The sequence below is a fragment of the Myotis lucifugus genome, unplaced genomic scaffold (genome assembly GCF_000147115.1).
Source record: "Myotis lucifugus unplaced genomic scaffold, Myoluc2.0 scaffold_113, whole genome shotgun sequence".
NCBI lineage: Eukaryota > Metazoa > Chordata > Mammalia > Chiroptera > Vespertilionidae > Myotis > Myotis lucifugus.
Window position 1 is genome coordinate 56,905 of NW_005871161.1, and position 27,937 is coordinate 84,841.

General features: G+C 57.6%; 2 protein-coding genes across 2 annotated transcripts in view; one reads left to right on the forward strand and one right to left on the reverse strand.

The window, feature by feature from the left end:
• TG (thyroglobulin) overlaps window positions 1–27,937 on the reverse strand; it is a 154,923-nt gene that overhangs the window by 33,179 nt on the left and 93,807 nt on the right. The gene's annotated exons all lie outside the window — the stretch shown is intronic.
• On the forward strand, window positions 12–27,937 carry SLA (Src like adaptor). The gene is given in 9 exon segments (XM_023757775.1): window positions 12–264; window positions 8,840–9,121; window positions 17,022–17,121; window positions 18,098–18,184; window positions 20,231–20,334; window positions 22,438–22,569; window positions 26,703–26,774; window positions 26,777–26,834; window positions 27,688–27,937. Coding segments are annotated over 8 exon segments (954 nt in total). The 5' UTR covers window positions 12–264; window positions 8,840–8,937; the 3' UTR covers window positions 27,905–27,937.

The following is a 27,937-nucleotide window of genomic DNA, read 5'->3' on the forward strand; positions in this document are numbered from 1 at the left end:
CTCGCGTCCTCAGAGAGGAGCCTGCTCAGCACTCGCTGAAAACAGGAACCTGCCCCTCCGCGGGGCCCGCGCCTCCTCGTTCTCGCAGAGGAAGTGTGTGGCATGTTTAGCAACTGCTGCTCTTCTCGATAGCATGGGCTTGTCTACACCCCGCGGAGGCCCGGCCGCCCGCTCACTCCGCGGGAGCAGCAGCGGCTGACGGAGAGGCCGTGACGGGGACCCTCGCCCGCTACTCCCCGGGGCCACCATGTCCAGCCTTTGAAGGTATCTTGGGGGACGTGGTGGGGGCTGGGTGGGGGGAGGCATCAGGACCCCTTAGGCGTGCAGCTGGCAGGGGGGTGAGATCTTGGAGACGGAGAGTCGCTCTGTGGGAACAGGCAGGGCAGTGTCTCCAGTGAGGCCCACCGTCCAGCACGGCGCCCGGAACATCGAGGCTCTGGGGGAGGGTCTGGTGCATAGTTACAGGTGAGAAGGGCCGAGGGCGTGGGCCGGGCACCGTCCTCCAGAGGAGAGAGTGCCGCCCCAGAACCGCCTGGCACGGGCAGGCCTCCTCCCGCGGGCCGCCGGGCTTGCTCCCGGCCTCCCAGCAGCGTGACCCCGGGCGAGTCACTGCAACCGCGCCAGGCCTTTATTTTCCCCTCCTTAAAGTGAACACCCCGGGGCCAGGTCCCCCGGGCGCTGGGAAGGTGGCATGAGCCGGCATATGCAAAGCACCCGGCCAGTGTAGACACAGAGTAGGGGCTCGGTAAACGCGGCCAGGGAAGAGCAGTGACGTCTGGGGGTGCACGGAGCCCCGAGAGGCTGAGCGATCCCTCCACTGCTTCGGGGAGCCTGGCTGTGAGGATCGTCTTTGGGAAAATGCCAGCAAGGCTTGATGGTAACAAGCAATGGCAATCAAAGGAGGTGGTGAGTGTGTGGGGCGGGGTGTGGTGAGAAGAGGCTCGGGAGAGCGAGAGTTCTTGAAGGGATGTGGCACGCTCCACATTCTTTGAGGTTCCTAGGTGTCCAGAAATCCTGGTTGTCAGGGAAACGACCATGGCGTTGGGCTCGAATGCCCTGAATTGGGGTCATGCATGGGAGTGGGAAGGGGTGGTGTCCGCCATGCTGAGTGGTGGGGAAGATGTGTTGCATGAAAGGCTATTTTCCTGCAATCCCCAGAGTAGATTACAATTATTATTTGCTTTTGACAAATAAGGAAACGAGACCCAGAGAGGTTAAGTGATTCGTCCAAGTCACACAGCAGAGAGGATTACGCTCTCGGGACAGAGGGGTGGGGTGGGCAGAGCCCCGGGGAGAGCGAGAGTGTGAAGGGGAAAGTGTGTCTTTGGAGCAGTGCGCTCCATCTCAGGAGAAACACACCCCACGTTCTGCAAAAAAAAGTATCCTTCTATGGTTCGCTGTGCGATGCTGAGCTGCAGCCTCTCACCTGGGCTGTGGTCCTTTTCAGTTTGGAAAGATGAGCCCAAATAAGTTCTGGCAAAATCTCTTGTAACTGGTCTTCTCCAGCTAGGAGGATGCTATTCAGGAACGCACAATGTGTTCTGAAAAGCAGGCTACTGATAGCCCTAAATCCCGTGAAACGGACAGACTGGCGTCTGTGTAGGCTCCTGCGTCTTAAACAGATCCAGCACCAGGGCAGGGAGACCGCTTCCTGGAAAGCCTCTAAGTCAGCGACCATCCCACCTACTCCCCCCTCCCCCCAGCCAACATTCTGGCTCAGCCGCCAGTGAGCTGTGTGACTCTGGGCAGGTCACTTTGCCTCTCTGAGCGTCAGTTTCCTTTTCTTAAAAAGACCAGCCTCCTCGTGCGTCTGTAACAAGGTTAAGTCATAGGCAGTATGCAGGAGGCGCTAAATGCTAGAGTGGCGGAGTGGCTACTAATAGCATTCTTCACCCTGGCCTTCGAAGGACACCCAGGTACGCGGGTGGTTCTGGGCAGTCGAGGGAAACAGCTGTGTTCACTGCATTGGGCCCAACTGCATAACTACACGCCTTCTCCGTGTCTCTAAGTGCTCGTGTCTACGTGTTTGTCCACCTGACACGGGCAACCAGGCAGACGTGGGTAGGTTTGCACGGCAGCAAGCACATCGGTTTCCTAACACAGACAACATCTCCCCCTCTGCGTGTGGAGAGCCGGCAACATTATTTCCAGGGGGAGTGCGCTGCTTAGAGACTTAGAAATTATTCATTCCAGGAAACCCCAGCCAGCTTCCTGCGTTCATAAATGCTGCTGGGTTTTAATCTTTCACTTGACACGCAGCAAGCATTTGCGTCCGCCAGAGAAGCCGGGGCTGAACATGCTTAGGAATTTCCATTGCGTCAGGCCAGACCATTTGGTTCTTGTCAGCAACCTGAGGGCCCTGTTAGTACTTTTATCCATCCATCATCCATCCCTCCACTCATGCATCCATCCCTTCTACTAAGAAATATGCACTGAGGCTATACCATGTGACTGTCTTCCTCCCTCTCTCTCCTCCCCAAGGCAGTAAGTACACTGAGTCCAAACCACTTCCTCTCAGCTGGGAACCAGCAGGGGTGGGGGGCGGGGCAGAGGCGGGGGGGGGGGGGCTGATTTCATGATGGTAACTGGAGCCACAGACAGAAACTGAGGCCTCAGAGGCTCAGCGGCTCATTTCTGTCGTCAAGCAGCTTTGCAAAGTCACAGTTCCCTCCCTGGCACCTTCCAGGCGGCTGAGGCCGTGGCCAGAGGAGGACTCAGGGGTGTTGGGGGCACCAGCTCTCTGTGGTGGGCACACTGACAGGGTGTGTGCAGGCTGCGTGCCCTTGGCAGGTTGCTCGCCCTCTCTGAGCCTTTTCTTGGTAACATGAGGGCATCCAATTGCTATTTTTCAGTCGGTGCTTTCTGACCTCCCAGGATTGGGCTGACATATCAAGAGGCAGGAGTGCTGGCTCAGCCCCAACCAGCAGTTGCTTTTCTCTATTTTATGTTTGGAGTTTCGGGGGACCTTTCTTAAGGTTTCCAACCAGCAGGTGTGAAATGGCCCGGATGAGCGAATCCCAAGGCCTCCTCCTCCCAAGGCCTGCTGGGCTCTGAGTCGGGCAGGAGGCAGCGGCGGGGGGTGGGTCCCTGAGCTGGCTGCCTGCTCTCCATCGTCCTGCGCTGATGGGTCCTGTGCTGCCCGGCAGCCTCCCTGGCAGGACGGGGAAAGGAGAAGAGGGCGGGGCGGCGGCAGGCCTGTGGCTGCACCTGCCCAGAGCAAGCGGGGAGCAATGTGGGTCACGGGGCAGGCGCACCTGCCGAGCGAGGTCAGGATGTGGCGGGGTGCCCCCGGAAATCCTGTAAGATCCCTGGCAGGGGAACTGACAGATGTGGAGCCCCCATCCCAGCGCCTCCTGTGCCTGGTGCAGAGCCTGACGACAGGCAGCACCGGGCGCGTCGGGGCCACAGGGCGGGTACTGGGTACCATCACGGAGGAGCAGGGAGAGCAGAAGCAACACGTTCGCAGCCCAACTCTCCCCCGTCACAGTGGAGGACCCTGCGGCCCGAGGAGGGGACGGGGTTTGCTCAACTTGCACAGTGAGGCAGCAGACCACCCCGTCTCCCGAGGACTCGGGCTTTGGTGACATTTCAGCTCTCCTAGCTCACCAAACTCACCTCCGCTCTGGATGTACTCTGTCATTGAAGACCCTGAGCAATCCCGCGGGGCATGTGTTCACGCCTCACGTTTATGGGTTTGGAAAACAGAGGCTCAGGGAAGGGCAGTCACTGGCCACAGGACACACAGCCAGGGGGGCCGGGCTGGAATCTGAACTCAGCCTGGCCCTCTCTCCCCACTTTCGAGGCTCCCTTATTCTTGCTACGTCCTGCTCATGATCGTCAGAGCAATTCATACACACGGGAGAGAATCTGGAGATCCCGGAAAGATGTGAAGAATAAACCAATAAATCCTCTATAAAATCACTACCCAGAGAAGCCTTGGCGGCATCTTGGAAAGAGCTTCCTTGAGTATTTCCTACATCGATGCACGGAAGCTTTATGGAACTGGGACGGTAGAAGCACAGCTAGTTTCTCTTCCACCCCACCCCACCCCCATAGTATTAAGCGTTCTTTAAAATGATGCTATGGCACAGTCCCCATTATCCCCTGCTGCCTTTTATATATATATATATATATATATTGATTGATTTCAGAGAGGAAGGGAGAGGGAGAGAGAGATAGAAACATCAATGATGAGAGAGAATCATGGATCGGCTGCCTCCTGCACTCCCCACACCAGGGATGGAGCCCGCAATCCAGGCATGTGCCCTGACCAGGAATCAAACCGTGACCTCCTGGTTCATAGGTCGACGCTCAGCGACTGAGCCACGCTGGCCGGCCGGGCTCCCTGCTGCCCTGTGAGGACACAGGCCACCTAAGACCGGCCACGGCGGCTGAGGTCTGAGCGGCCGTCACTGGCCTCTCTGGGCCCTGCTGCTCCCATGGCCCGATCCCAGCCCCCAGCGTCCAACAGGCCCCTGACCGCCAGCAGGCCCCTGGGGACCTCCATGCCCTCGTCGCAGTTTTACCCAGAAGTTCACAGTCCCCCGAGTCTGCTCTGAGGACCTTTAGAGACCGCTTCTGCTGCCTCCTTAGACTAGGCCCTGGGGCAGGAAGGCAGAGCGGACAGAGTCTCAGGGGGGCTGAGGGCACAGGCAGGCCAGGCAGACCTGGCCGGGACCTAGCCTCCCCTCCCCTTGATCCCACCACCTGGGACCAGGCACTCCATCATCTCACCTGTGACGTGGAGCTGTGGGCGACCCAGTCTGGCAGCGATAGCGTGCTGAGGCCGGAGCCCTGCCGGGAGGAAGGGCCCATCGCCAGACGGCGTGGCTCTGGCTGCCTGGGGGCTGCCGGTCGGTGATGGTGATGGTGAATGGGGAGCGGGTTTTCCCACTCATGGCATAGCTCCCACCTTAGAAGCGGGTCCTGGGAATGGGCTCGGAGCTCTCACGCTTCATGGAAGAAATTCTAAGGCTGACAGGAGGACTGAATCCCTGAGCAGATCTCCTTATTCCAGCCGTCACAAGGTTTCCCACGGTGCCTGGTTCTACTAGAGTCCAGGCCTGCCTCCCCTGGGCTGGGCTCCTCTGCCCCCCACCCCCTTTACACACACGAAGGGGTTCAGACGCCCTTCCATTCCGACAGCGAGACCTGGCTCTTAGGAGCACAGAGCGGACGTGGCCCGGGAACGAAGGTCCCGAGAAGCCTGACCCATGTTTACAAGATAACACCGAGCACAGGATGAAAGGCTCCCCAGCGGCTCCCACAGAAACCCAGCGGGGCAGGCGCGTCCCACATTCCTGCCGGCAACTCCCTGCCACAGTGACCTCTCCCTGCCAGCAGTCCCCGCCAGTGGCGGCGGCCACTCCCGGGCCAGAGCTCCCCGTGAGCGTGAGCGTTCTTCCTCCCTGAGGGGACAGCGCACGCACAGCTGGGGAAAGGGCGGCGTGGGTCCTGAAGTCAGAGAGGTAGGTGTGCCCCCCGCACCCCTGCTCCTCGGGGTCCCAGCTCTGGGAGTGTGGGCTGAGATGACCTCCTGACCTCCGCCCGGGAAGGGAAGGTCACGGAGGAACCTCGGCCTCCCGGATGCTGGGAGGTTAAATGCAATGGCATCTGCTGATTGCCCCCCACCCCCCGAAGGCGGGCGCAGAACAGCACGCACCGCTCTCCCTCCATCTGGTGGAATAGAAGGACGAGGCTAGTGTTCTGTCTAGTGGGATGGCCTAGAGAGCGAGGGGGGTCTTTCCTCTTATTCATGATTTTCAAAAAGCCACCGAGTCTTGATTGCTGGTTGAATGGAGGGGCTCTCTCTTTGGAGAGCATCTCCCCCCCCCCGCCCCCCCCGCCCCACGCATTGTGTAGAGGAGTAAATGGAGGCCCAAGATCACACGCAGAAGAGAGCAGAGCGTGGTCCAAAGACTAGGGAGCCAAGTCAGAGGCAAGTCCCGGTTCTGGTTCTGGCCCTTGGATGGCACCAAGAGGAGGGAGAGAGAATCAGGAACGGCTGGCGCCAATGCTGATGAACTCATTTCTCTCGTGCCCTCTCCTCGCTGTTCCTAGAAGCAATTACGGCTCACACCCTCTCCCACCTCCAGCTCCTGCGTAAAACTGCCTGCCACCGATTAAATCAGATGGTGCAGCCATTTCATTAGGGAGACCCGGAGCTCCCTCTCGGGGCACTTCTCACTCTCCTACAATAAATGCCTCTTTTGGCTGCCTTAACTCCTTCCTGGATGATGGGAAGCTGGTGAGCAGACCGAGACTGGGCTGGGGAAGCCCACGGGTGGGTTTTCTGGACCCGTGTGCGCTGCGGTGGGCATGGAGCCCAGCCCGCCTGGCCTGCACGCCCGCCGGCCCGCAGAGGCAGGGAGAGGGCGAGAGTCACAGTAGAAGAACCCGGGCGCCGGGGACCCGCGGCACCCTTCTCACCGCGAGACGCTGGGTATGTTTCTTTGCTTGGAGGGTGCCCAGTTTTCCCATCTGAAAAATGTGAGTTTCAAATCTTTTTAAAAATTTCCTGTACTGGATTCCATGAATCCCCTCCCCACCCCCACCGCCCCCCCCCAAAAAAAACAGCCCAGGAATGTTTGAGAATGAACGAGCTTATGGGGGGTGGGGGTGCAGTTAGAATTCAGTGACGCAGGTGACCAAGACTTTTCCTGAGCCGTTTGCCGGAGGCGGGATGTGAAGGGAGGGATGGGCTGGATGTGACTCGGAGGAGGACATGGAGCGGGAGGGAAGGGGAGACAGGTGAGGGACGGGCCCTGGGAAGCCTGGGGTGATGGGCACTGGGAGAGGGTTAAAGGCACAATCCCTGGCTCAGCTGGTCCTGGACCCCGTGTTCGACTGCAGGGCACAGCGGGACATTGTCAGGAGAGTGGGTGACAGTGCCGTGCTCTGCGAGGTGGGGACATGAGAGAGTGAAGGGGAGGCCCACACAGGGTTCAGGGTCATCTCTGCATGACTGCCCTGAAGGCACCTCCCCCCCCCTCCCCCAGCTGGTCCTGGGAGCTCCCCCCCTCCTCCCCCAGCTGGTCCTGGGAGCTCCCCCTATCCCCCCCTCCCCCAAGCCGGTCCTGGGAGCTCCCTCCAGCAGCCCAATGGCCTTGGCAATGACAGGTGGGAGGCTGGGGGCCTGGGCTGACTGCTCGGCTCCGGGAAGGCACGGGGAACATACAAGGGATCCCGCCTCTCCTTCCTCCCCACACAATGAGGAAGTGGTGCAGGCCTCCCTGGCCCTCTGAAGGCCTTGCTCTGAGCACAGAGAGTGTTCTAGAACCTGCAGGTGTCGTGTGCAGAGGAGGGATTTAAGGCCGGGTGGGGCTGAGTTGGCTGACTTGTGGGCCCTTTCGGACTCCTGAGGCCTTGATCCTGAACTGCGGACCAGGAACAGGACGCAGCACAGGTCGTGGCTGGGCTGCACCGGCGGGGACCTGCCCCAGCGATTCTCCGCTTTGTCCCCAGGAGACAGGCGAGCTCCGGGGAGGGGTCTCTGCGCTTCGGGCAGCAGGAGGCCAGTGTTACTCCGCAGTCATCTCAGTCCCTTCCTAACGCCCCGCGGAGGAGGGCCCACAGTGTGAACCTCCTACACCATTAGGACAATCGGGAAAGGCACTTGAAATGGCGGTAACTGGCCTGCATTTCCTGCCGGGCCACGTTCTCCAGTGTTTCACCTGATTCATCTGCTCATTTTGCAGCCACCACCCAAGGTCATTTTACTATTATTCCCCCATCAGGCAGGAAGAGGCCATCAACATGCCCAAGGTCGCCTAGCTTACATGTTCTGAGCCAGAACCTGAACCGTACGGAACAAACCGGAGACTTAGCACGTGGGGTCTAAACCCCAGCCCCATGGTTCCATGCTGTGTGATCTTAGACAAGTCCTTTACCCTCTCTGAGATTCAGCTTCCTTCACTGAACAATGGGGTTAGGGTGCAGGGACTTTACAATAATAATAATAATAATAATAAGAAGAAGAAGAAGAAGAAGAAGAAGAAATGAGATATTTACCATGAAATCTATGCAATGGAATATTACTCAACCATAAAAAAGAATGAAATATTGCCTTTGCTACAATATGGATGGACCTAGAGGGTATTATGCTAAGTGAGATAAGTCAGACAGAGAAAGGCAAATAGTGGATGATTTCCCTGGTAGGCGGGATCTAAAGAACAAAATGAACAAACAAAACTAAAATGAACTCTGACACACAGAGAACAAACTGATGGTCACCAGATGAGCGGGGGCGGGGGGGGGGCCGGGGGACCGGTGCTGGTGGGTGTGGGGTGAAAGGGGGGAGGGATTAACAAATCGCCAGGTATGAAAACATTCTCCGGGAGGGGGGGAAAGTACCGCGTGGGGAACAGAGTCCATCGTAGCGCAACGACTGTATATGTTACCAGGGCGATCCCTGCTTAAGTGTTATACATGTGTAACCGCTATGCTGTGCCCCCTGAAACTGACATAACAGTGTATGTCAACTGTAACTGAAAAGTAATTTTTTCAAGAGTCCACGTGTGAAGTTTGCCCTGTTTTCCGTTTGCTGGAGCACGAGAGCACGCGGAGAAACGTGCACAGAGGCGGGGGCTGCAGCAGAGGTGCCCTCCCCGGGGCCTTTGGGGGTTCGGCAGCCCCTGTGTGTGCAGCTCTGCCCCGGTGCCCGGGACCCAGGACCAGGGCTCAGGAGAGGAGAGGCCCTGAGGCCACGTGACACCCTCTGCCTCTCACACAAACACGCTGCTGCCACCCGGGGTGCCGGGGAATGGAAACTTTCGCCACCAACAGCATTTGTAGCAACTTCCCTCTCTGTGGTTTTTCTCTGTCATTCCCTTGATAAAAGAACTCGCGCTGCGTACGCGTAACCAACATTCACGGATCTCGTCGCCACGTAAAAACAGCCACCTTTCAAGAAGCGAGCTGCCTGGCGCGGGAGGCGCGATGTACCCTAAACTGGGTCACTCTCCCCCCGGCGGGCTGGGCGCGTGGCTGACGCTCCGTGTGTCTCCCCTGTGCCGCAGGCTCCGCGCGTCCTCCGCAGCCCGGGCAGCGAGGGAGATGGGGAACAGCATGCGATCCGCCCCGGCACCACCCGAGCCCGAGAGGCCTCTGCCCTGCTCAGACGGTAAGTCCGGCTTCCTGGGTGCGATGCTGAACTCTCTCCCGGGGATGCCTGGGGCGAGGACGGGGTGATGGGAGGGTGCGGGTCGTGGTCGAAACAGGGCACTGGGTCCCTCGGAGTCCCTCACCCTGTCTCTCTCGCTTTGCTTGTCGTTAACGTTAAATGCCAAAGAGTTGGGGGGGGGGCACCCCGAAGGGGCCGATTTGCTGGCATCTTCGAGAAGGGCCGGTTCCCTCCCTTGACTCTGCGGGTGGAGAACATGGAGGCCCACAGAGGGGGTAAGAGATGTCTGTGGGTTCAGACGTCCCACCTGGGCTGGTCTGATTCTGCCCGAGGCCCTTGCTCACCACACACCCTGCCGGCCGCGCTGTGCTTGGTGGGCATCATATTATCATGGGCACGTGTGTGATCCGGAGTATCGGGCTCTGCCAGGGCTTTCTGGAGTGTGACTTTATGGAGTCAGTGCTGGCCCTGGGGGTCTTCCTGAGAGTAAAGGGGTTCCCCTGTCCCGTCGGTAGGATCGCCGGGGTCAGGCGCTCTCGGGGGAGGGCACCGTGTCACAGGCGAACCGGGGATGACAGAAGCCAGCTTTTCTCAGCGCTGCCTGGTGGGGCTGGGCTCCGAGCGCCACGGCTGAGACTAAGGCCAGCGCCCCTGGGCTCAGGTACCGGAGCGGCTGCCTGGCTTTGTTCCCGGGGCAGGGCCTGCGGGCACACTGTGTGCGTCCTCTGTAGTTGGGGAGGGGATGGTCAGGAGGCCAGGCGACCCATCAGCGACCCCAGGGTCGGTCACTGGAGACTCGGGACACTTCCACCTCCCATTTTCCATCTCAGCACTCAGACCTGGCCTCCCTCTGCCCACGGGGCGGCCACACCTGGCTCCCCGTGCCCCCCTGCATCACGGCGCTGGGCAAAGGCCACAGGCGCAGGTGCCCACTGGAGTGTCTGCCAAGCCGAAGCCCAACGTGAGCGTGGACAGAGCCAGGTCCCTGCCCTGCCTCGGCCTCCTGCTCATCCCATGACTTCCGTGGCCCCTTCAAAAGGCAGCCTTCTCGCTTCTCCCACGTTCTACACGGCTCCCTGGCTCCCCAGGCATCCCTGCCCATGGAGACCCTGCTCCCCACTCAGTCAGATGCAGGCCGTTCTGGGGGCCCTCCTTTCTAGCCAGGTGATTGTCCTCCCCAACCTAACAGGGGAAATGCAACGTCCCTGGGACAAAGCTGGGACCACGTGACAGGGCGGAGCAGAGTGTGTGCACCACCCCGAGCGGCGGGCCTCCCTCCCATGCGGAGCTCAGGGCCGGGCAGGCTGCGGCGTCCACTGCTGCTGGGAAAGCCAGGTTCCTCCTCCTGACTTCTCCAAACAGCGCCGGTCGCGCTTCCTCCCAGGTCACGGCCACTTCCAGAGAACAGCCACTGTCATGCAGGGGCCCCGGCCAGCCCAGGAGGCACCCCCGCCCCATCCATCTGTGGTGTCGCCTCGCACCCTGGGCCAAGGGGCCGCACGCTTGAGCAAACCCCATGAAAACAGGGGCCTCCCAAGACCGGCTCATTTGCCTTCATTTCTGAAATGCAAATCGCCATGAAATCAGTTTCTCTTTTTCCACCGTGTGGGTGGGTGGTCTCCTCCAGAAAGGAGGCGCAGGGGTCTCCCCAGCCCTCCACCCCTGGGTAGAGAATTCCCCAGGTCTTGCCCAGTTTGTAACCCAGGCAACCACATCAAGAGCTGGCGGGTGGCTTTTCCACCCCCCACCCCTGAAAAGTCCCCCTGAGAGCGCCCCGGCTTGATTTCCTCTTTTCTCTGACACCTCCGAGGACGAGGGAGAGGAAGGGGTGCGTGAGGCTGCATTCATTAGTGTTCACCCAGATGAAGCCAAGGGCGCGGGCTTTCATGGAACACGCACCTACTCACACTCAGGCTGACTCATTCGGGGAGTCTCGGAGGCCGGAGGGGGCTCGGGGGGCTGCTTCAGCGCCCACACGTCGGGGCTGCCCTGCTGTGAGCCCAAGGGGTGGAGAGTTAAGCACCGAAGACCCCACAGGAGGCCGACCCGTGGACTTGCAGACAAAGGCGTTTGCTGAGCTTTCAGGCGCTCATGCTCCCCACAAGCCAGGCTGGCTGTGCCCCTCTGCTTTCTCCTGCCCGAAGCTTCACGCCATTCCCGATTCCCCTTCCCAGAGAGAAAGCCACAGGGTCACAGAGGCAGCAGAACTGATGGAAGTCAGGCCGGTCTCGGAGGCTGATGACCTCGCTGAGCTTCTGACATTGTCTCCCCCACCCCCGACCCCCCACCCCAGGAGCAGCGTGACCTGAGGGGTCCCTCTGCCTCCCACAGGCGGGATCAGCTCTCAGAGATCAGAACCCTCCCCCCAGCACGGTGCCCAGAGCCTCCTGATGCGTGTGTGTGTGTGTGTGTGGGGGGGTCGCTGCTTATAAACTCTGCTTGGGGTTACTGGTTGCACGAGGCTGTGTGGAATGGCCATCCCCCCAAAAGTTTTCAAGTGGTAGAACCGGGGAGTCGACGACTTGTTTTCAAATCATGCCACATAGCTCCTCTTCTCCACGACGGTGCACCTGTTTCCGACCCGGCTCTGGGTCCCGCACAGGCGGTGCAGACTTGACCAAGGCCCAGGGCACGCGGTGCCGAGGGGATAGTGCACGTTGGCACCTTAAGGGAGGACTCAGTCAGGTCTCGGAGGTCTTCCCCCTGTTCACTGCCCACCTCATTGCCCTGACCTGAAGGGAGCTCTCACAGACCCCTTCGTGCGAGCGAGGTGGAAACAATGCTAAGCAGCGCATTTACATAGCACCCAGGCCCTGCCCTGGTGGAAAAAGGGGTGGGTGGGGCTCTGGGGGGAAGAGGGGGCAGGAAGTCTCAGGCCCAGCCTGGCACCTCTCAGCGAGGGTCTCCCGCCCACCTGCCGCCCGTCCCTAGGAAGCCCGTCCCTGGGAAGTCATCAAACGCAGCTCCTGACCCCCCCTCTCCGCCCCCCCCAGACCTGCTCATCAGAAGCCAGTGATGGTGGGCGGGAGCAACGCATTTAACTGCTTACAAGCCCCTACCCCCCACCCCGCCATCACCCCCGGCATCTTGCACTCACAGCTTACAGAGCACCGAGCTGGCTTGCAGTCCTGCCTGTACCTAAACACGCGACCAGACGTGAGCTCCCTCAGTGGGTCTCTGTGGGGTTCCCTGTCCTCATTTGTAAGAGGGAATAATTAGTTAGTTGTGCTTACAGTGCCCGACACGATTCCGCGTGCTTTACACATATCAAGGCTTCATTCCCGAGACGGCCCAGCCCATAACCAGCATTATCACCTCCGCGTGGAGGAAACCGAAACACAAGAAGGCTCAGCGACAGGCCTGAGGCCATGCAGCTCAGCAGGGGACAGCGGGTGGCCGGAGTCCCTCCCTCACCCCAACATCACAGGCCCCGAGAGGACCAGGACGGGCCGCACGGAGGGGGTGGGTGCTCTCTAGAGTGGGGAAGAGCATGGTCACAGACATGCAGGTGCCCGTGGGAGGGGTGCCCCAGGCAGGAACCTGCATCAGACCTTGGTCAGGATCCACTGCTGGCCCAGAAGACGGGCTGACGTGGGGCACGAGCACACACCCTTTGTGGTACCACCCATGGCTGCCACAGAACAAGGTCTAGTCCAGTGATGGCGAACCTATGACACGCATGTCAGAGGTGACACGTGAACTCATCTTTTTGGTTGATTTTTCTTTGTTAAATGGCATTTAAATATATAAAATAAGTTTCAAAAATATAAATCTTTGTTTTACTATGGTTGCAAATACCAAAAAATTTCTGAATTAGTCCATCAGACCCAGGAGTCTGCGTCGCTCGGAATGGGACTAGAGGTTTTCTAGGTGAGTTGACATGAAGAAACACATTCTTCAGGAAGTAGCGGGGCAGGTGGTGCTGGGCTGTGACCGAGCTGCTGGAGGAGGCGGAGCGGTTCCCTGCTGGTAGTTACCTGGTTCGAGGCCGGGCACTGAGGCAGTGTGTTCTTAGGGAGTCTCTCCACGCCGCAGTGGCATCTAAGAGCCGTAGGGGCTATTCCGTGCCCATGTGCCCCATCGGACAGATAGACACACCGAGGCTGCGGGGATCCACGGGCACTACCTGTGCTCTGTGGTAACCTCCGGGACTGGGTGGACCTTCTGTCAGGCCAGTGTGCCCAGCCCTGTCTGATTGGCTAGTTGTATGTATATGTGTTTCCTGTAAAAGATACGAAGAGCAAGGCCGGCTGTGACCCCTCCGGGGGCCATGAGCTTGGGCGTGCCTCGGGATGTATAAGCAGCCCTGGCTGGTGTGGCCCACTGGATAGAGCGTCGGCCTGCAGACTGAAGGGTCCCAGGTTCAATTCCGGTCAAGGGTGCATGCCCTTGTAGGGGGCTCCATTGCCAGTAGGGGGCATGCAGGAGGCAGCCGATCCATGATTCTCTCTCGCCATGGATGTTTCTATCTCTCTGCCCCTCTCCCTTCCTCCCTGAAATCAATCTAAATATATTTTGTAAAGAAAGGATGTCTCAGCAGAAACTGAAACCGCCGGGTTTAGCTCCTTGCCCACCAACCACACCGAGCCGCAGTGCCGCCTCAGGAGCCACATTTTAATAACTTGTCCCAACCTGTTGAGGACCAAGTGATCCCTCGGGGAACCTGGTAATTACCTGCCAAGGAGAGCCAGTGGCCTGCCATGGCCGTGACCTTAGAAACCGTCCCAATCTCCCCTGGCCGTGTTGCTCCACACCCCCCACCCCTGCTCGGTCCCTCCCCCTTAACATCAGAATACATGTTCCGTATGGAGCGTTCCATGTGATGGGCGCCTGGGTCTGCTCCATGCTTATAAAGGAGATCTACTGAAAGGTTTTCAGCATTAAAAAACAAAAGTAACGCTACTTTAAGGGAGGATGAGGCAATAAGAAGGGGGCCCTGTCCTCTCTGACCAAGTCATCTCTGTGGCCGCCGAGTCCTGCCTGGGTTTCCTTCCTTCTCTGGATTCATTTCCTATTTTTACACGTTCACACATGTTGTCCAATCCGACTCGTTTCTGAGCTGCGCTCTCCGCACACATTTGTTCTTTCGAATTTCATCCTCTGTTCTCACCAAGTGGAGTTTGCTTTGGGCAGATTAGAGTATTTTCACATTTACACAGCCCAGCGGCTTTTGAAAACGTGGGATGCTCTTGCCTGATGGGGGTTTGGGGTCACTGAATGGGAACCCTGTCCTATCGCTGGTATCACGTAAAAGTGATCCCGGCTGCCCCTGACTGAGCCGGCTCCTGGGTCCCCCCGCAGTCCGTGAGGCAGTGTTGGTACCTGCCCGCTTTGCCCACAAAGAGATGAGTTAAACCTCTTCCTGGTCTCCACGCTCTGATGGTGGAGGCAAGCCTGAAGGCGGGTCTGGCTGGTTCCCAAGCCCGTTCGCGCTTCTGAAAACCCTCCCTGGTTCCTCTCTGCAGGCCTGGCGCAGATTCCGCCACATGATTTGTTTCCTTATCCTACGTCTGCAATGTTCCCTCCGCCTTCCTCAGCACCCCCTTCTCCAGGACACTCCTTAACCTCGTTTAATTAGAACGCTAGGCTCTCCATACAGCCGGGGGGGTGGGGGGGTGGCAGTACCTGACAATACACTTGAACTTCAGGAGCAAAGTTAAATGTCCTAGTTGCACTTATTTCACTGCAGGGCCAGAGCTCAGGGGTGACGTAGGCGGGATCCTGGCATCGGATTGCGTTCGGAACGACCATCCTTTCCTCAGAACTAACCTAACTCCAGCACCTTCTCCAGCGCGTCTTCGGTTTTTCCGACGCTGGTGCTAAGGCGCCAGGGGTGGGCTGAGCTCCTGCAAAGGGCCAGGTGAAGGCCAATGCCTTTAGGCAAAGGGCCAGGGAAAGGTTTCCCGGCCGAGGTTTAGCGGGTGCGGAAATTCCACAGGAAGCTCACCTGTTCTCTTGCGCAATTGAAACTCCCACCTCTGAGCCCGCTTTTCCGGCCTTGAAGCCGATGTTTCTATGACGGTGTTTTGCTTTTGTTTTGGTTTCCACTCGGTTTTACTTTAAGGCGAGGAAGGAGGGTGGCTCTGTCTCCCAGTCTTAATCAGGACTCAGAGGTCAGAGCCGGGGCCTCGGGGCCGACACAGGCTCTGTCACCCTCGATCACGGCCACAGATAACCGGTGCCGCGTCCCCTTGTCAGGAGCCCTGACCCCTTTCGGTGACTCCGGCCGCTGTGACTCACTTTTGGTTCCCATCTGCCACCAGGAGGGGCTTACTCTCTGCAGCTCAGTGTCCCCGAGTAACAGTCCGTTTCAAGGAGCTGTTTCCGCATGATGACGTGCTTCTGACTCATTTCTCAGTTGATACACAAGTCAAACCCTCCTTCGTCTTTCATACCCATCCCAGTACCTACGCTCTCCAGGGACATGGTCGGTCCGGGACTTGTGATTTGGACGCTGTAGGACATATGAGCCGTCAGGGCAGCGTCTGCAGTCCCAGCGTGGGGGTGTCCGGGTCCGAGAGAGGGGCCTGTTTGGGCCAGCCAGGCTGCCATGCCCGGTGCTGGATCCTCCAGGGTCACCTTACTTGTGTATTCTCTAGAACTGAGCTCCATCAGAGCAGCAAGACTTGGTTTTCTGGGTACCACCGTGCTTGGCCACGAAGTCACTCAGTGAATCACTGCTGACCAATATGTTACCCCGAATTCTGAGTTCTAGTGGCCCGCCAGTAGATGGAGGGATAAATGCCACAGCAAACAATTACTGTATTTGCTGATTTGTTAGGCACCGCAATATTACCCTGCACCTACAATTAAGGCAAATGGCTACAGCCAGTGTGGCTCAGTGGTTGAGCATCGACCTATGATCCAGGAGGTCACAGTTTGATTCCTGGTCAGGGCACGTGCCCGGTTGCCAGCTCGATCCCCAGCAGGGGGCGTGCAGGAGGCAGACAATCAATGATTCTCTCTCATCATTGATGTTTCTATCTCCCTCTCCACTTCCCTTCCTTCCTGAAATCAATAAAAAAAATATATATTGTTAAGAAATGGCTAAGGCTGTGAAACAAGGATTGTGCTTACTGACAAAAAGCAAATCCCTATCGTATTGCCTCCTCTCTCATCCACAGTAAGCTGTCCTCATGTGAGCCAGAACACGTGCTTTCCTTCTCAAATGCCGCCAGAATGACTCTCCACGTACATTGGATGAGAAGGACTTACTTTTTCTCTCCCCCTCCCCCACAGTCTCTATCAAATAGATCCCTAACACAGTGCCTCAGTTTCTCCAAAGAGGAGGTGCTTTATTGAGTTTCAGAGTTTGTGTTTCCTGGTTCTGGTGGGACCTCAGAACTCAAGTAGCCGAACCTCCAACATCACCACGATGCTATCAATGCAGGACCCCCAAGGCCCGGAGAGGGCCCCCGAGGCAATGATAGTAAGAAGGGGTGATGTGAGAGCCCTTTTCCTTTACAAGGTGCCCCCATGTGCTCTCATCTCATCTCATAAGGCCCCTGAGGGAGGAAGCATTAGCCATGTTAAAGGTGGGGAAACCGAGTCTAGCAGGCATGCTGGGACTTGCTCCAGATTCCATGAAGCCGTAGACACGGGGCAGACCCTGAAGGCGGGCCTTATGCCCTCAGATGAGAACAGCCGGGCCCAGGCAGGCTTGAGAATGGGGGTGGGCCCTGCCTGACCCTCAGGGCTCCCTCGAGCACCTACACCACCTCCTGGAAGAGGGGAGCGCCGACTAGGTAAATTGCTATTTCAAAATGAGTGAGGTGTCTCCAGCTGAAAAGTCCCCAGGAGGGACTCGTCCTGGCACCCGCGCCTCCCGGGGCCTTGTTCTAGCTCCTTGTAAACAAACAAACAAACAAACAAACAAAAAAACCCTTTTCCTGTTTCCCAGGACTGGACAGCGACTTCCTGGCCGTGCTGACCGATTACCCATCTCCTGACATCAGCCCCCCAATATTCCGCCGAGGGGAGAAGCTGCGTGTGATTTCTGAGTGAGTTGGCTTTCAAACCTTTACAACAGCCCCCCAAGAAGGATGAACTCGATTGGGGGGCCGTGGTTAGGCTCCAGCTGTAGCTGTGCAATTCCCTACGGGCCCTGATCCCCTAGTGAAGTGAGCCGTTGGCCCACACAGAAGACCTTCATGCTTCACCCCGCTTCATGCTGCCGGTGCTCTCAAACCTCCAGTGGCTCCCCATTGCCTCCTGGAGAACAATGTAAACTCCTCAGTGGCTTCTGAGGTCTTTTATCGTATTGGTCTCAGCTCGCCCCAACACGGGCGCTGTTGATAACATATGCGAGTGCAGGCCCAGGAAGGAGGACCCAGGGGCTGGGGAAACTTCTGATGAATGACACGCCCAGTATTGCCTTCTATCCTGTTGTCTCTGCCTGGTTTGAAATAGTCTCCAGAACAGGGATGGGGAACCCTTTTTCTGCTAAGGGCCATTTGGATATTTATAACATCATTTGGGGGCCATACAAATTTATCAACTTAAGAAACTAGCCTGCTGTATTTGGTCAAACATTTCATTAACTCACCCCTCATGCCTCGGCAGGGCCCGACCACATGATTTCTCAGGCCTCATACGGCCCATGGGCCGGACGTTCCCCATCCCTGCTATAACAGAAATAGGGGCTCTACTCCCCTATTATTTCAGTCCCGTGGCCACAGAGAGAGGAAGTGTCCTGGTTCTACCCTGGGGCATAAGTCAGGCACGCCCTTACTTGCAAACAGCCTCCAATTGTGGAACCTCCGTGGGAAGATTTCCTAATTAGCTTGGCGTGTGGGGGTGGGGGGACGTACTGAAAAACTAAATTTTCATATGGAGACATTTGGGTCAATGGCCAGTGAAGGATCTTAAAGAACAAGGTCTCCACGGGCCCCGGGTTAAATCCGACGTCTCTGTTCATTCATGCGTTTGTTTGGACAATTAGCTTTGACCCTTCCCTCCCTGCTCTTGTTCCTGCAGCGAAGGGGGCTGGTGGAAAGCCATTTCCCTCAGCACCGGGCGTGAGAACTACATCCCCGGGATCTGTGTGGCCAGAGTTTACCATGGGTGAGTGCACGTCGCAGGTAGCGTCCATCCAGCACCATGTTCATGCTAGTGACCTGGAGCGAGCATGGGGAAGGGAGGCACTAGGCTTGAGAAGGCAAGGCCCCTTCTGCTCTCAACCCGGTTCCTAGAGACGGGCCACCGTGGGCTAGCCCCAGTAAGCGGGATGTGACCACGGCCGAATGGAGTTCCCAAGCTCGTCGATGCAATAAAGATCCTTAAAACACTGAACAGCAGGCGAGGCAGTGACATATGCCAGTTATGAAACGGGATGTCCCAGAAGAACAATCCGAGCTGTGGCCCTAGCTGACATGGAGTGACTTGGGCGGGTGAATCACTCTGACCCTCAGTACCCTCGTCGGTGAAAGAGAGAGAATACGCCTGTCTTGGGGGCTGGATGTGAGGATTCGATGTCAAGGGCTTAACATGGTCTGTGGCCCATACTTAGTATTCACACATGGCTGCTGTGACTGGCTTCTCGTCTTCATTTTTATAAGAGGAAGCTCGTGTCAGGACTTGAAGAGTGGATGTTTGTCACATGCACTGAGGCAGTGAACACGCTATACATTGTGCAGAACTGAGGTGAACTATTTGTCCGGGTCTGGCATAAACATAATATATTTTTTAAATATATTTTTATTGATCTCAGAGAGGAAGGGAGAGGGAGAGAGAGAGAGAAACAACAATAATGAGAATCATTGATTAGCTGCCTCCTGCACGCCCCATACTGGGGAACAAGCCCGCAACCCCGTCATGTGCCCTTGACCAGAATCAAACCCGGGATCCTTCAGTTGGCAGGCCAACGCTCTATCCACAGAGCCAAACGGGCTAGGGTTGACATAATCATGATCTTAATAACAAGAGCCCCCTGGAGCCCCAGATATAAACAAATGGCATCGCTGCTCCTTATTTGTAAACAAATGGCTCCTGAGGACACAGCAGCCAGTTGCTAGCACCACATCTCCTTCCGGCCGAGCGGCCCGGCTGCCCTGGGACGAGGAAGGGCCGTGCCTGGGGACCCGGCCGCTTTGCGCACAGAGCGCCTCCCAGAGACGGCCCCGCAGTGCCCTCGCCCAGGGGAGGGGCGCGCTCCACGGTTACAACTGCTTTTTTTTATTAAGTGAAAGAAGCAAGAACCATATGTACACGCATAGAGCAATGACACTTGTGCTTAAAATCGGCCACAAAAAGGAGACGGGGAGGAAATGTGAGTAAAGCGAGGGGGGCTTGTTCAGGTGCGAGAGAATGCACCCTGTCGTTCTTGCTGCCTGGTGCCCATTCATTCATTCACAGATACACACAAAACTCGACAACCTGGGCGCAGAAACGAAACCCAAAAGCAAAACCCAAAAACGAAACCCGAGAAGACAGAGTCCCTGCCCTCCCGGGCGGTGAGGGAGGGGCCGGCAGTTAGATTATAAGGGAGACAGACATTAAAGGAACTACCTACCAAACAGGTACCTTACCGAGTTTTAGAAAGCTCGTGTCTTACATACTACAGTGTGGACACAGCCCAGGTGGCATCTGAGAAACGGGATAAGAAAGATGTTTTAGCCCGGCCAGTGTGGCTCAGTGGTTGAGCACCAACCTATGAACCAGGAGGTCATGGTTCCATTCCCAGTCAGGGCACATGCCCGGGTTGTGGGCTCGAGCCCCAGTGTGGGGTGTGCAGGAGGCAGCCGATCCATGATTCTCTCTCATCATTGATGTTTCTGTCTCTCTCTCCCTCTCCCTTCCTCTCTGAAATCAATACAAAAAAATTTTTTTTTAAAAAAGATTTTTTTATGCATCTCTGTCCTCATGACCCAATGGCATACCTGGCATGCGGTAGGTACTAAGGAATTTTATTTGAAAGATTAAAAGTATGAAGGAAGGAAGGAAGGAAGGAAGGAAGGAAGGAAGGAAGGAAGGAAGGAAGGAAGGAGTGAAAAGTCAATCGCCCTCGTCTTTCTAATCCCAGCAGTTCTATGTGAACTGGCCCTCGATCTTAACTGCTGAGCCCGCCTGGCTCTGGGAGGGTGCGGGCACTCACGCTGTCATCCCCCGCAGCTGGCTGTTCGAAGGGCTGGGCAGAGACAAGGCCGAGGAGCTGCTGCAGCTGCCCGACACGAAGATCGGCTCCTTCATGATCCGGGAGAGCGAGACGAAGAAAGGTGAGCAGCCCCCGACTCACCTTCCCACGCTCGGGTCAGACAAGCAGGTCTGGCTCCTGGCTGACTCATTCATGACCCAGCTCACGAACACGCCAATCAGTCCGAGATGGTGAGCTCCCTGCAGCCCACGCACCGCGGTGAGGCCAGCATCGAAGTCAGGGGCCGAGACACAGGCAGTGGGGGCCTGGCCCCATACCAGGCCCTGGCGACGCCTGCGGGACAATTTCCCATCAACTGAGAGGAAAGGCCAACTCCCGGTGTCGGCAGCACGTGGGCAGAGAGAGCATGGGCCTTGGGCTGGGCCTGGCCTCTGCTCTCAAGCTCTGAGGCTGGGGCGGGTCACTTCCTTCTCTGAGCTCAGTTTTCTCAGCTGTGAAATGGGAAGAAGCCCCTCCCTTGTGAGGTGGCGGAGTAGCTCCAATGTAATGTTTGTGGTGGTCTCACTACACAGGAGACCCCAGGACTAGCTCCCTCTGTGCCCAGCAATGCAATCAGAAATCTGCAAGAAGCAGGACCCACAGATACACACTGCACATACCCTGATCTGATTTGTATAATTTCCTTCCATCCCACGCACTAAGCAATTCAGGGGGAACGACACCGCAGGGCTCTGCGGGGTTCTGAGCAGGGGTCCCCAGTTCTAGTTCCGGCTCTATGGGCGATGAAGGAGCCATGCCCCTCTCGAAGCCCAGGACCCCTTATCCATCACATGGGATCAGCCGGAGGAACATGCTTCTCACGGTGTCAGGGATGTAATGTACACACTTAAGCAAGCAGACGCCAGACCCAACCCCTTGGGCCTTCCCAGATAAGAAAGGATGATAATAAGCATTTAAACACAGAAGATACTTGCGGTTCCCAGCCTGCTCCTGGCACACCTGCTGTCTAAGAGGAGAACACACAGTCTCTGCGAGTATTTTTTGAGAGCAATGCGTGTCGCAGTGTCCCCGAGGCACGGGACCCAGACCCGAGCTCCTGCTGGTGTGGGCGGGCGGGAGAGCCCGGAGGTGCCCACGCTGCTCTAAAAATAAAGAGATCGCCAGGCAGACCTGCAGCTGGCCGGCCGGGTGGGGTGCAGGCCCCGCTTCCCCGGGCATGCAAAGTTCTCACACATTGACACCTGCCCCCTGGACCGGCTCACCCTGCCTCAGGCCCCGCTGACATTACCGAAAGGCACATGCTGGGTCGAGTCAGAGGGCGGGCCGGGGCCGAGTGAGGGATGCCCCTCGGGACCAGGGTCCCGGTCGCCATTCCAAGCTGCGTACCTCCGGCCGTGTCACCCAGGGGCTCTGAGCCTCAGCTTCCCCAGGCCTTTCTGAGAACTGATGGAGATGTTGTTGGGAGATAGCTGAGCCCAGCCCAGCCCAGCCCAAGCCGCCAAGACTCAGAAAAATCTAGTGGCCCCCCTCTCTCTGCTCCATGACACTTTCACCCCTGAGTTCCCCAGAACACAGCACAGGAAGGACTCCGACATGTGCCCCGGGTCTAGTTCTCTATCTTCCCACGTGGGCAAATCAAGGCTGGGAGCGAGGCCAAGGCTCTGCTCGTCCTAAGAGTGCGGTGCTGTCACCCTAATGCTGCTCGAGGGGAAAGAGCACAGTTCCTGTGCTTCTTTGAGAGACCCAGAAAAATGTCTTCGCTGCCCCTCTCCCCAAGTTTCTGAGAACACCACGCCCAAGTCAGAGGGAGCTGGGATGGGAAAACAGGGCCATAACCCTGAGGCCTCTCACAGCTGAGGCGCTGGAGGGTACGCGGGCCAAACCCGAGGATGCTCTGGGTCCCGGCCCATGGCTGCAACCCAACTCGAACCCCTCACGCAGCCCAAGGACCCTGAACGGGATGTGGAAGCTCCCCTCCTGGGAACGTCACGAAGCAGAGACAGGCCTCTCCGAAATCAATAAAAATGCGTTTTTTAAAGAAAGAGTGAGCCGCGTCCACGCAGATGGGGTTCCCGTGGCTGCTGCTCCCCACACGAGAGTGTGTGTCTGGGTGTCATGGTGGGACAGGCTGAGAAAAGCCCTCGGCCTCAGCGGGGGTGGGCTCGCGCCGGCTGCCCTGGGCTGGGGCCCCCGGGATGCCACTGACTGTCCTCCGTGCCTGCAGGCTTCTACTCGCTCTCGGTGCGGCACCGGCAGGTCAAGCACTACCGCATCTTCCGCCTGCCCAACAACTGGTACTACATCTCTCCGCGGCTCACCTTCCAGTGCCTGGAGGACCTGGTCAACCACTACTCCGGTAAGAGCCGCCTGCAGGCCCCGGCCCTGACCCCTCCTTGCTAACTGCCCTGCGGGGGCCCCGTCTAGGGCAGCGGTTCTCAACCTGTGGGTCGCGACCCCTTTGGCAGTCGAACGACCCTTTCACAGGGGTCGCCTAAGACCATCCTGCATATCAGATATTTACATGACGATTCATCACAGTAGCAACATTACAGTTATGAAGTAGCAACGAAAATAATTTTATGGTTGGGTCACAACATGAGGAACTGTATTTAAAGGGCCTGAAGGTTGAGAACCACTGGTCTAGGGGGCCCGCAGGTCGCTTTGCTCTCTGCCATCCCGCCTTCTCCACGCGCCCTTTCCCTGTTCACACGGCCTGTAAGGCTGGGACTGAAACACGCTGCCTGCCAATGCCGCCGAGTGAGTAAAACGCAGCGAATCTCGAGTTTGCCGTCCCTGCCTGTAAACGAAAGAGGTCGGTGCCCCTAGTTCACAGCCACAGACGGCTCGCACTTCCTCCAGCCGACCTCGCAGCTGCAGGCCTCGGGCTTTGCTCTGCAATGCCACCCATTTCCCCTTTTCTGCATGCAGGCTCCTCCTGGGCTTCCAGCCAATGGGACCGCTTCTTTTTTTATGCTTAAAAAAAAATGATTTCAGAGAGAGGAAGAGAGAGGGAGAGACAGACAGAAACATCAGTGATGAGAAAGAACCACCCATCGGCTGCCACACTGGGGATCGAGCCCACAACCCGGGCCTGTGCCCTGACCAGGAATCCAACCGTGACCTCCTGGTTCATGGGTCAATGCTCAACCACTGAGCCATACTGGTCAGGACCCCCTCCTCGACGAAGTGTCAGTAGACTCTGCTCCGACAGACGCCCGGTCTCCCCAGAACCCCGCTCGCTCTGCCTGTTGGCCGCATTCACCGTGTTCCGGTCTGCTTCCCCAGGAGCTCTTAGAGACCAAGGCTTGTCATTCGTTCCCATGGCCTCCCTGGACCCAGGAGGGGGTCAGAATGACCCACGCTGACCAGGACGGGGTCATCCGCCGAGGTGGTGGGAACAGAGCGTGGTTTTGATGAGGGCGATGGGACAGGAAAGCTGAGTGAGACTGACAGGCCTGGAGGGCAGGTCAGGAGTTGGAACTTTACGGAAAAGGCAGAAAGAGTGAAAAGGTGGCTTCGTTTCTAAGAGTTGGTGTGGAACTGATGCTCGTAGCCCAGACCTTCCGGGCACCTGGGGCTGGTGGTAAGACTCTGGGCTCCTTTTCTTCTCTGTGTATTGAAGATGCGGAGTGTTCCCACCCAGGGGGGATGCTGTGAGATGCCTGGGGTTGGTGCACACAATGTGCTGGGAGAGCACCTCCTAGCGCATAGCTGCGGCTCTCCCCGCTCCTCGGCCAGGGCGGCCCCTTCCGCCTCCTCCCTGGGCACCGGGGGGAGGAAGAGAGGTGCCTTTCACTTTGCTAGTGTCCTCCCCTTCCTGGTTCAGAAGGCCTGACCTGGAAGGACCTGTAGGTGTGGGGTCTTGAAGGGCATTTCAAGGAGAAAGCGACCACAGGGCCTGGGTCCCCGCACCTGGCCCAGGAGACGCGCAGTCCTGAAGGAGGTATGGACACACGGGAGACACAGGCCCAAGCTCGGGTGCTCGAGGGCTCTGTGAGGCCTTGGACAAAACCCTCGGCCTCTGCGGGACTCGGGTCCCCGCTTACAGAAGGTGGATGCGACCCACCCACGGGGGTATTGATCACTCAACACCATCGAACCCTGAGGCGACGCGGCGTCCCAGCCTGCCGTGCGGCGGGTGCAAAATAAAAGATAACGCAATTATTTCTGTGACACCCGAGAACCTAGCAGCTCGGCTAAAAATGAAAGAGGAAGGGAGTCCTGGAAATGGTGCACTTCTACCGATTATGAGTAAACATCGGTTGTGGTATTGGCTCTTAATAACAATCATACCAGAGGTGCACAGACCAGAAGTTTTGCATAGACAGAGGCAAACATGAGAGGATGCCACCCCAGCAGGATGTCACAGACAGGGCGCTCCACAGGCTTCCGGCCAGGCTCACCCAGGACCATGCATCGTCAGGCTCACCCAGGACCGTGCACCGCCAGGCTCACCCAGGACTGCACACCACCAGGCTCACCCGGGACCATGTACCGCCAGGCTCACCCAGGACTGCACACCACCAGGCTCACCCGGGACCATGCACCGCCAGGCTCACCCGGGACCATGCACCGCCAGGCTCACCAGGACCGTGCACCGCCAGGCTCACCAGGGACCATGCACCGGCACAGAGCAAGACCTTCCCCACCACCTCCTGGGCCTGCACCAGGAGACGGACCGCAGTCTGCTTCGCCCCTGTAGTAACTGAAATGAGACTGAAACCCTGAAATGCTCCCGGCTCCTGGGGACCCCAAGGTTGAAGCAACGTGGCCAGTTTCTCCGCCCTCCAGGCCAGCTTCTCCTCGGGACACCGTTAGCGTGGTTTTGCCCGGAGGGGTCTGCACAGACGTCTCTGTTGCACAGGTTGCTTGTACTTATTTCCCTGGGGCCCTCGGGCAAGTACCTACCATCTCGAAGCCTCAGTTTCTTCATCTATAAAATGGGGATTTAGCGCCTCTTATAGGATTGTTGCGAGGACCCAGAAATCACCAGTGAAAAGTCTGGCATCTGAAGTATTCCATGCGCAGTGGTGACTGAGAGAGCAGAGAGCGTAGGACACAAACGAGGTCTAATTTACGGCCAGAGAGACAAGTGGTGGGGACAGGTGCCCCTTGAGTGTCAAGGTGGAGCCGGGAGGTCTGAGAGTCTGAGGGAGCATTCTAGAGTTTTCCACAGACGGGAGGAGGAGAGGAGTGTGTCCAGACCCCAGAGGCAGGAAGGACTTCCCTCTCCTCCACGTCAGGGGCAAGGAGCTGCTCTTAGAACAAGTGCCTGGCTCAGAGCCCAGGCCACAGGCTGGGTCACATCTCCGTGACCTTGAGCAAGTGACTTGGCCCAGGACCCTCAGTCTCCGTGTTCCGAAAACGGGCCCAACAGTGCTGGCGGCTCAAGGACGTGGCCTCACTCAGCACTGGGCTCAAGGCACCTGCTTTTCTCGTTGCCAAACTTGCCTCCTCACCCTACATGTAAGCTCTCGAAGGAAAGACAGACTGTCGCCAAGTCCCCGCCTGGGCTGGGTACCGCCGCCGATTTCTTGTCTGATTTGGTCCCTCACCCCTAGGCACCCCCTCCAGCCTGTGACAGGTCATTATTTCAGACCCACATGCAATTAAGCTCCCTCTGACCTCAGGGTCCCATCTCGCGTTTCTCGGCGTGGGACAGTGTGGTGGGCATTCAAGTTCAAGGTGAAAGGCAGGCTGAGCGCTGGGATGGGCGTCCTCGGCCGCCACCCTCTGAGAGCCTGGGTTTGCTCCTCAGTACAGTTTCCTTTTGTTCTTGGGCAAGGACCCCCCAGGGCTCCACAGATAAGAGGGGAGGCAGAGACACCCATGGGTGACGTGGCTCCGCCCGGCCCTTCCAGGGGCCAGCAGCACCCGGCACCCCGGCCCCGCCATCGCCCCTGGGACATGACCGGCCCAGGTCCTCAACCTGGAGACACCCCGATTTCCTCCAGCTCTCAGAAGGTCTGAGCACAGCCAGGCCCCACCTCTCTCGCCAGGACGGGGGCTGGGAGGAGGCCTCCAAGGAGGCGCTGTGTCTGAAGGGCCCGGAGGAGGAGGGCTGGGAGCTCAGACAGCTTACACCAGCTGAGGGGACGGACGGGTTGACTCCGCTTTCATTCTCCTTGTGCATGAGTGTGTAGGGTGAGGGGGAGAGGGGTTCCCCCCTTTCCTTTGTCCACTTTCTCTCTTTTGCTTTGAATCTATGCATTTCTCCTTTTTATATGCCTTTTATCTTTTTTGAGAACCTTTCCCTGTCTTCTCTCATTGTTTCTTTTGTCTTCCTTTCTCCCTACCCGTGTATCCCACCACCATGCTGCCTTGAATGCTGCTCTGTGAGCTCTGGGGAAGTCAGGGCTGCCCACAGCCCACAGCCCTGCACATGGGCCCTCCTGAGGGGTGAGGGGGCTGTGCCGATGGTCGCTCGGCCCCACGCCTGCGCTGGCTGCAGCGTCTCCGTCACTGACCCCCTGTCTGCTCCGTCCTCAGAGGTGGCCGACGGCCTGTGCTGCGTGCTGACCACACCCTGCCTCACCCAGAGCACCGCTGCCCCGGCCGTGAGGCCTCCGACTCGCCCGTCACCCTGCGCCAGAAGACCCTGGACTGGAGGAAGATGTCCAGGTGAGGGTCAGGGTGTCTGTCTGTGTGTGAGAGCCCCCGTCCAGCGTGTGAGCCTGGCACATGAACACTGTGGCCAGCTACAGCCGGCCCTGCGGGAACCTGACGGTGGGCACACAGAGCGGGCACACGCCATGGAACCCCGCTGCCCCCCGGGAGGCAAATCCAGCCTCGGGCCTCACGCAGTGGGGGCCACGACCCTAGCGACTCCCTGGCAGGGCCCCAGCCCCCCCAGTTCTGCAAACATTTCCTGAGCCCCATTCAATGTGAGCAGAACATTTTCTAGCAGAAAGATACCACCTTCCTTTTCCTAATTGTCAGGATCCCAGAGAGGATCACACAAAGAACTCTTGTATCATTTAATATTCTTTTAAACTCCCTCAGGAAGTTTAAACACACCAGCAAAATCCTAAAGTGGCATAGTTTGTTTGTTTAAGGGAAAAGCATTTCCCACTAATCTGCTTTGAGTGTCTGCTATTGTATTTTAGGGGTATGTGTAGTTGGAGATTGATTGGTGGGTTGCCTTATTAATTAAATACTGATCCAGACATCCCACTGGAAAAAAAAAATCAGAAGTCAGAGTTGACTGGGAGATAAATAAAACTGCTCTTTCTTGTAAATATTATAAAAATACTCATTAAAATTTACAGTTTACAGAGACATGTTAGCCATTGAAGGAAATGGTGGTTCAGAGAGGTTCAGTGACTTATCTAAGGCCACACAGCCACAAATATAGGAAGCAGAATCAGAATGATAAGCTAGAGAAATGCTAACAGGGCCTTTTCCCTTCCTCTTATTCTCTTGTCCTCATCCCTCTCTTTTCCCCTCCCTCTGTCCCCTTTGCTCCCACGCACAGGCTGCAGGAGGACCCCGAGGGCGCAGGGAACCCACTGGGCGTGGACGAGTCCCTCTTCAGCTACGGCCTGCGGGAGAGCATCGCCTCCTACCTGTCCCTGGCGGGCGACAGCGGCGCGCCCCTGGACCGCAAGAAGAAGAGCATCTCCCTGCTGTACAGCGGGAGCAAGAGGAAGAGCGCCTTCTTCTCGTCGTCGCCGCCCTACTTCGAGGACTAGCCCAGGCCGGACGGGCAGCCGCACGGGGTGCCC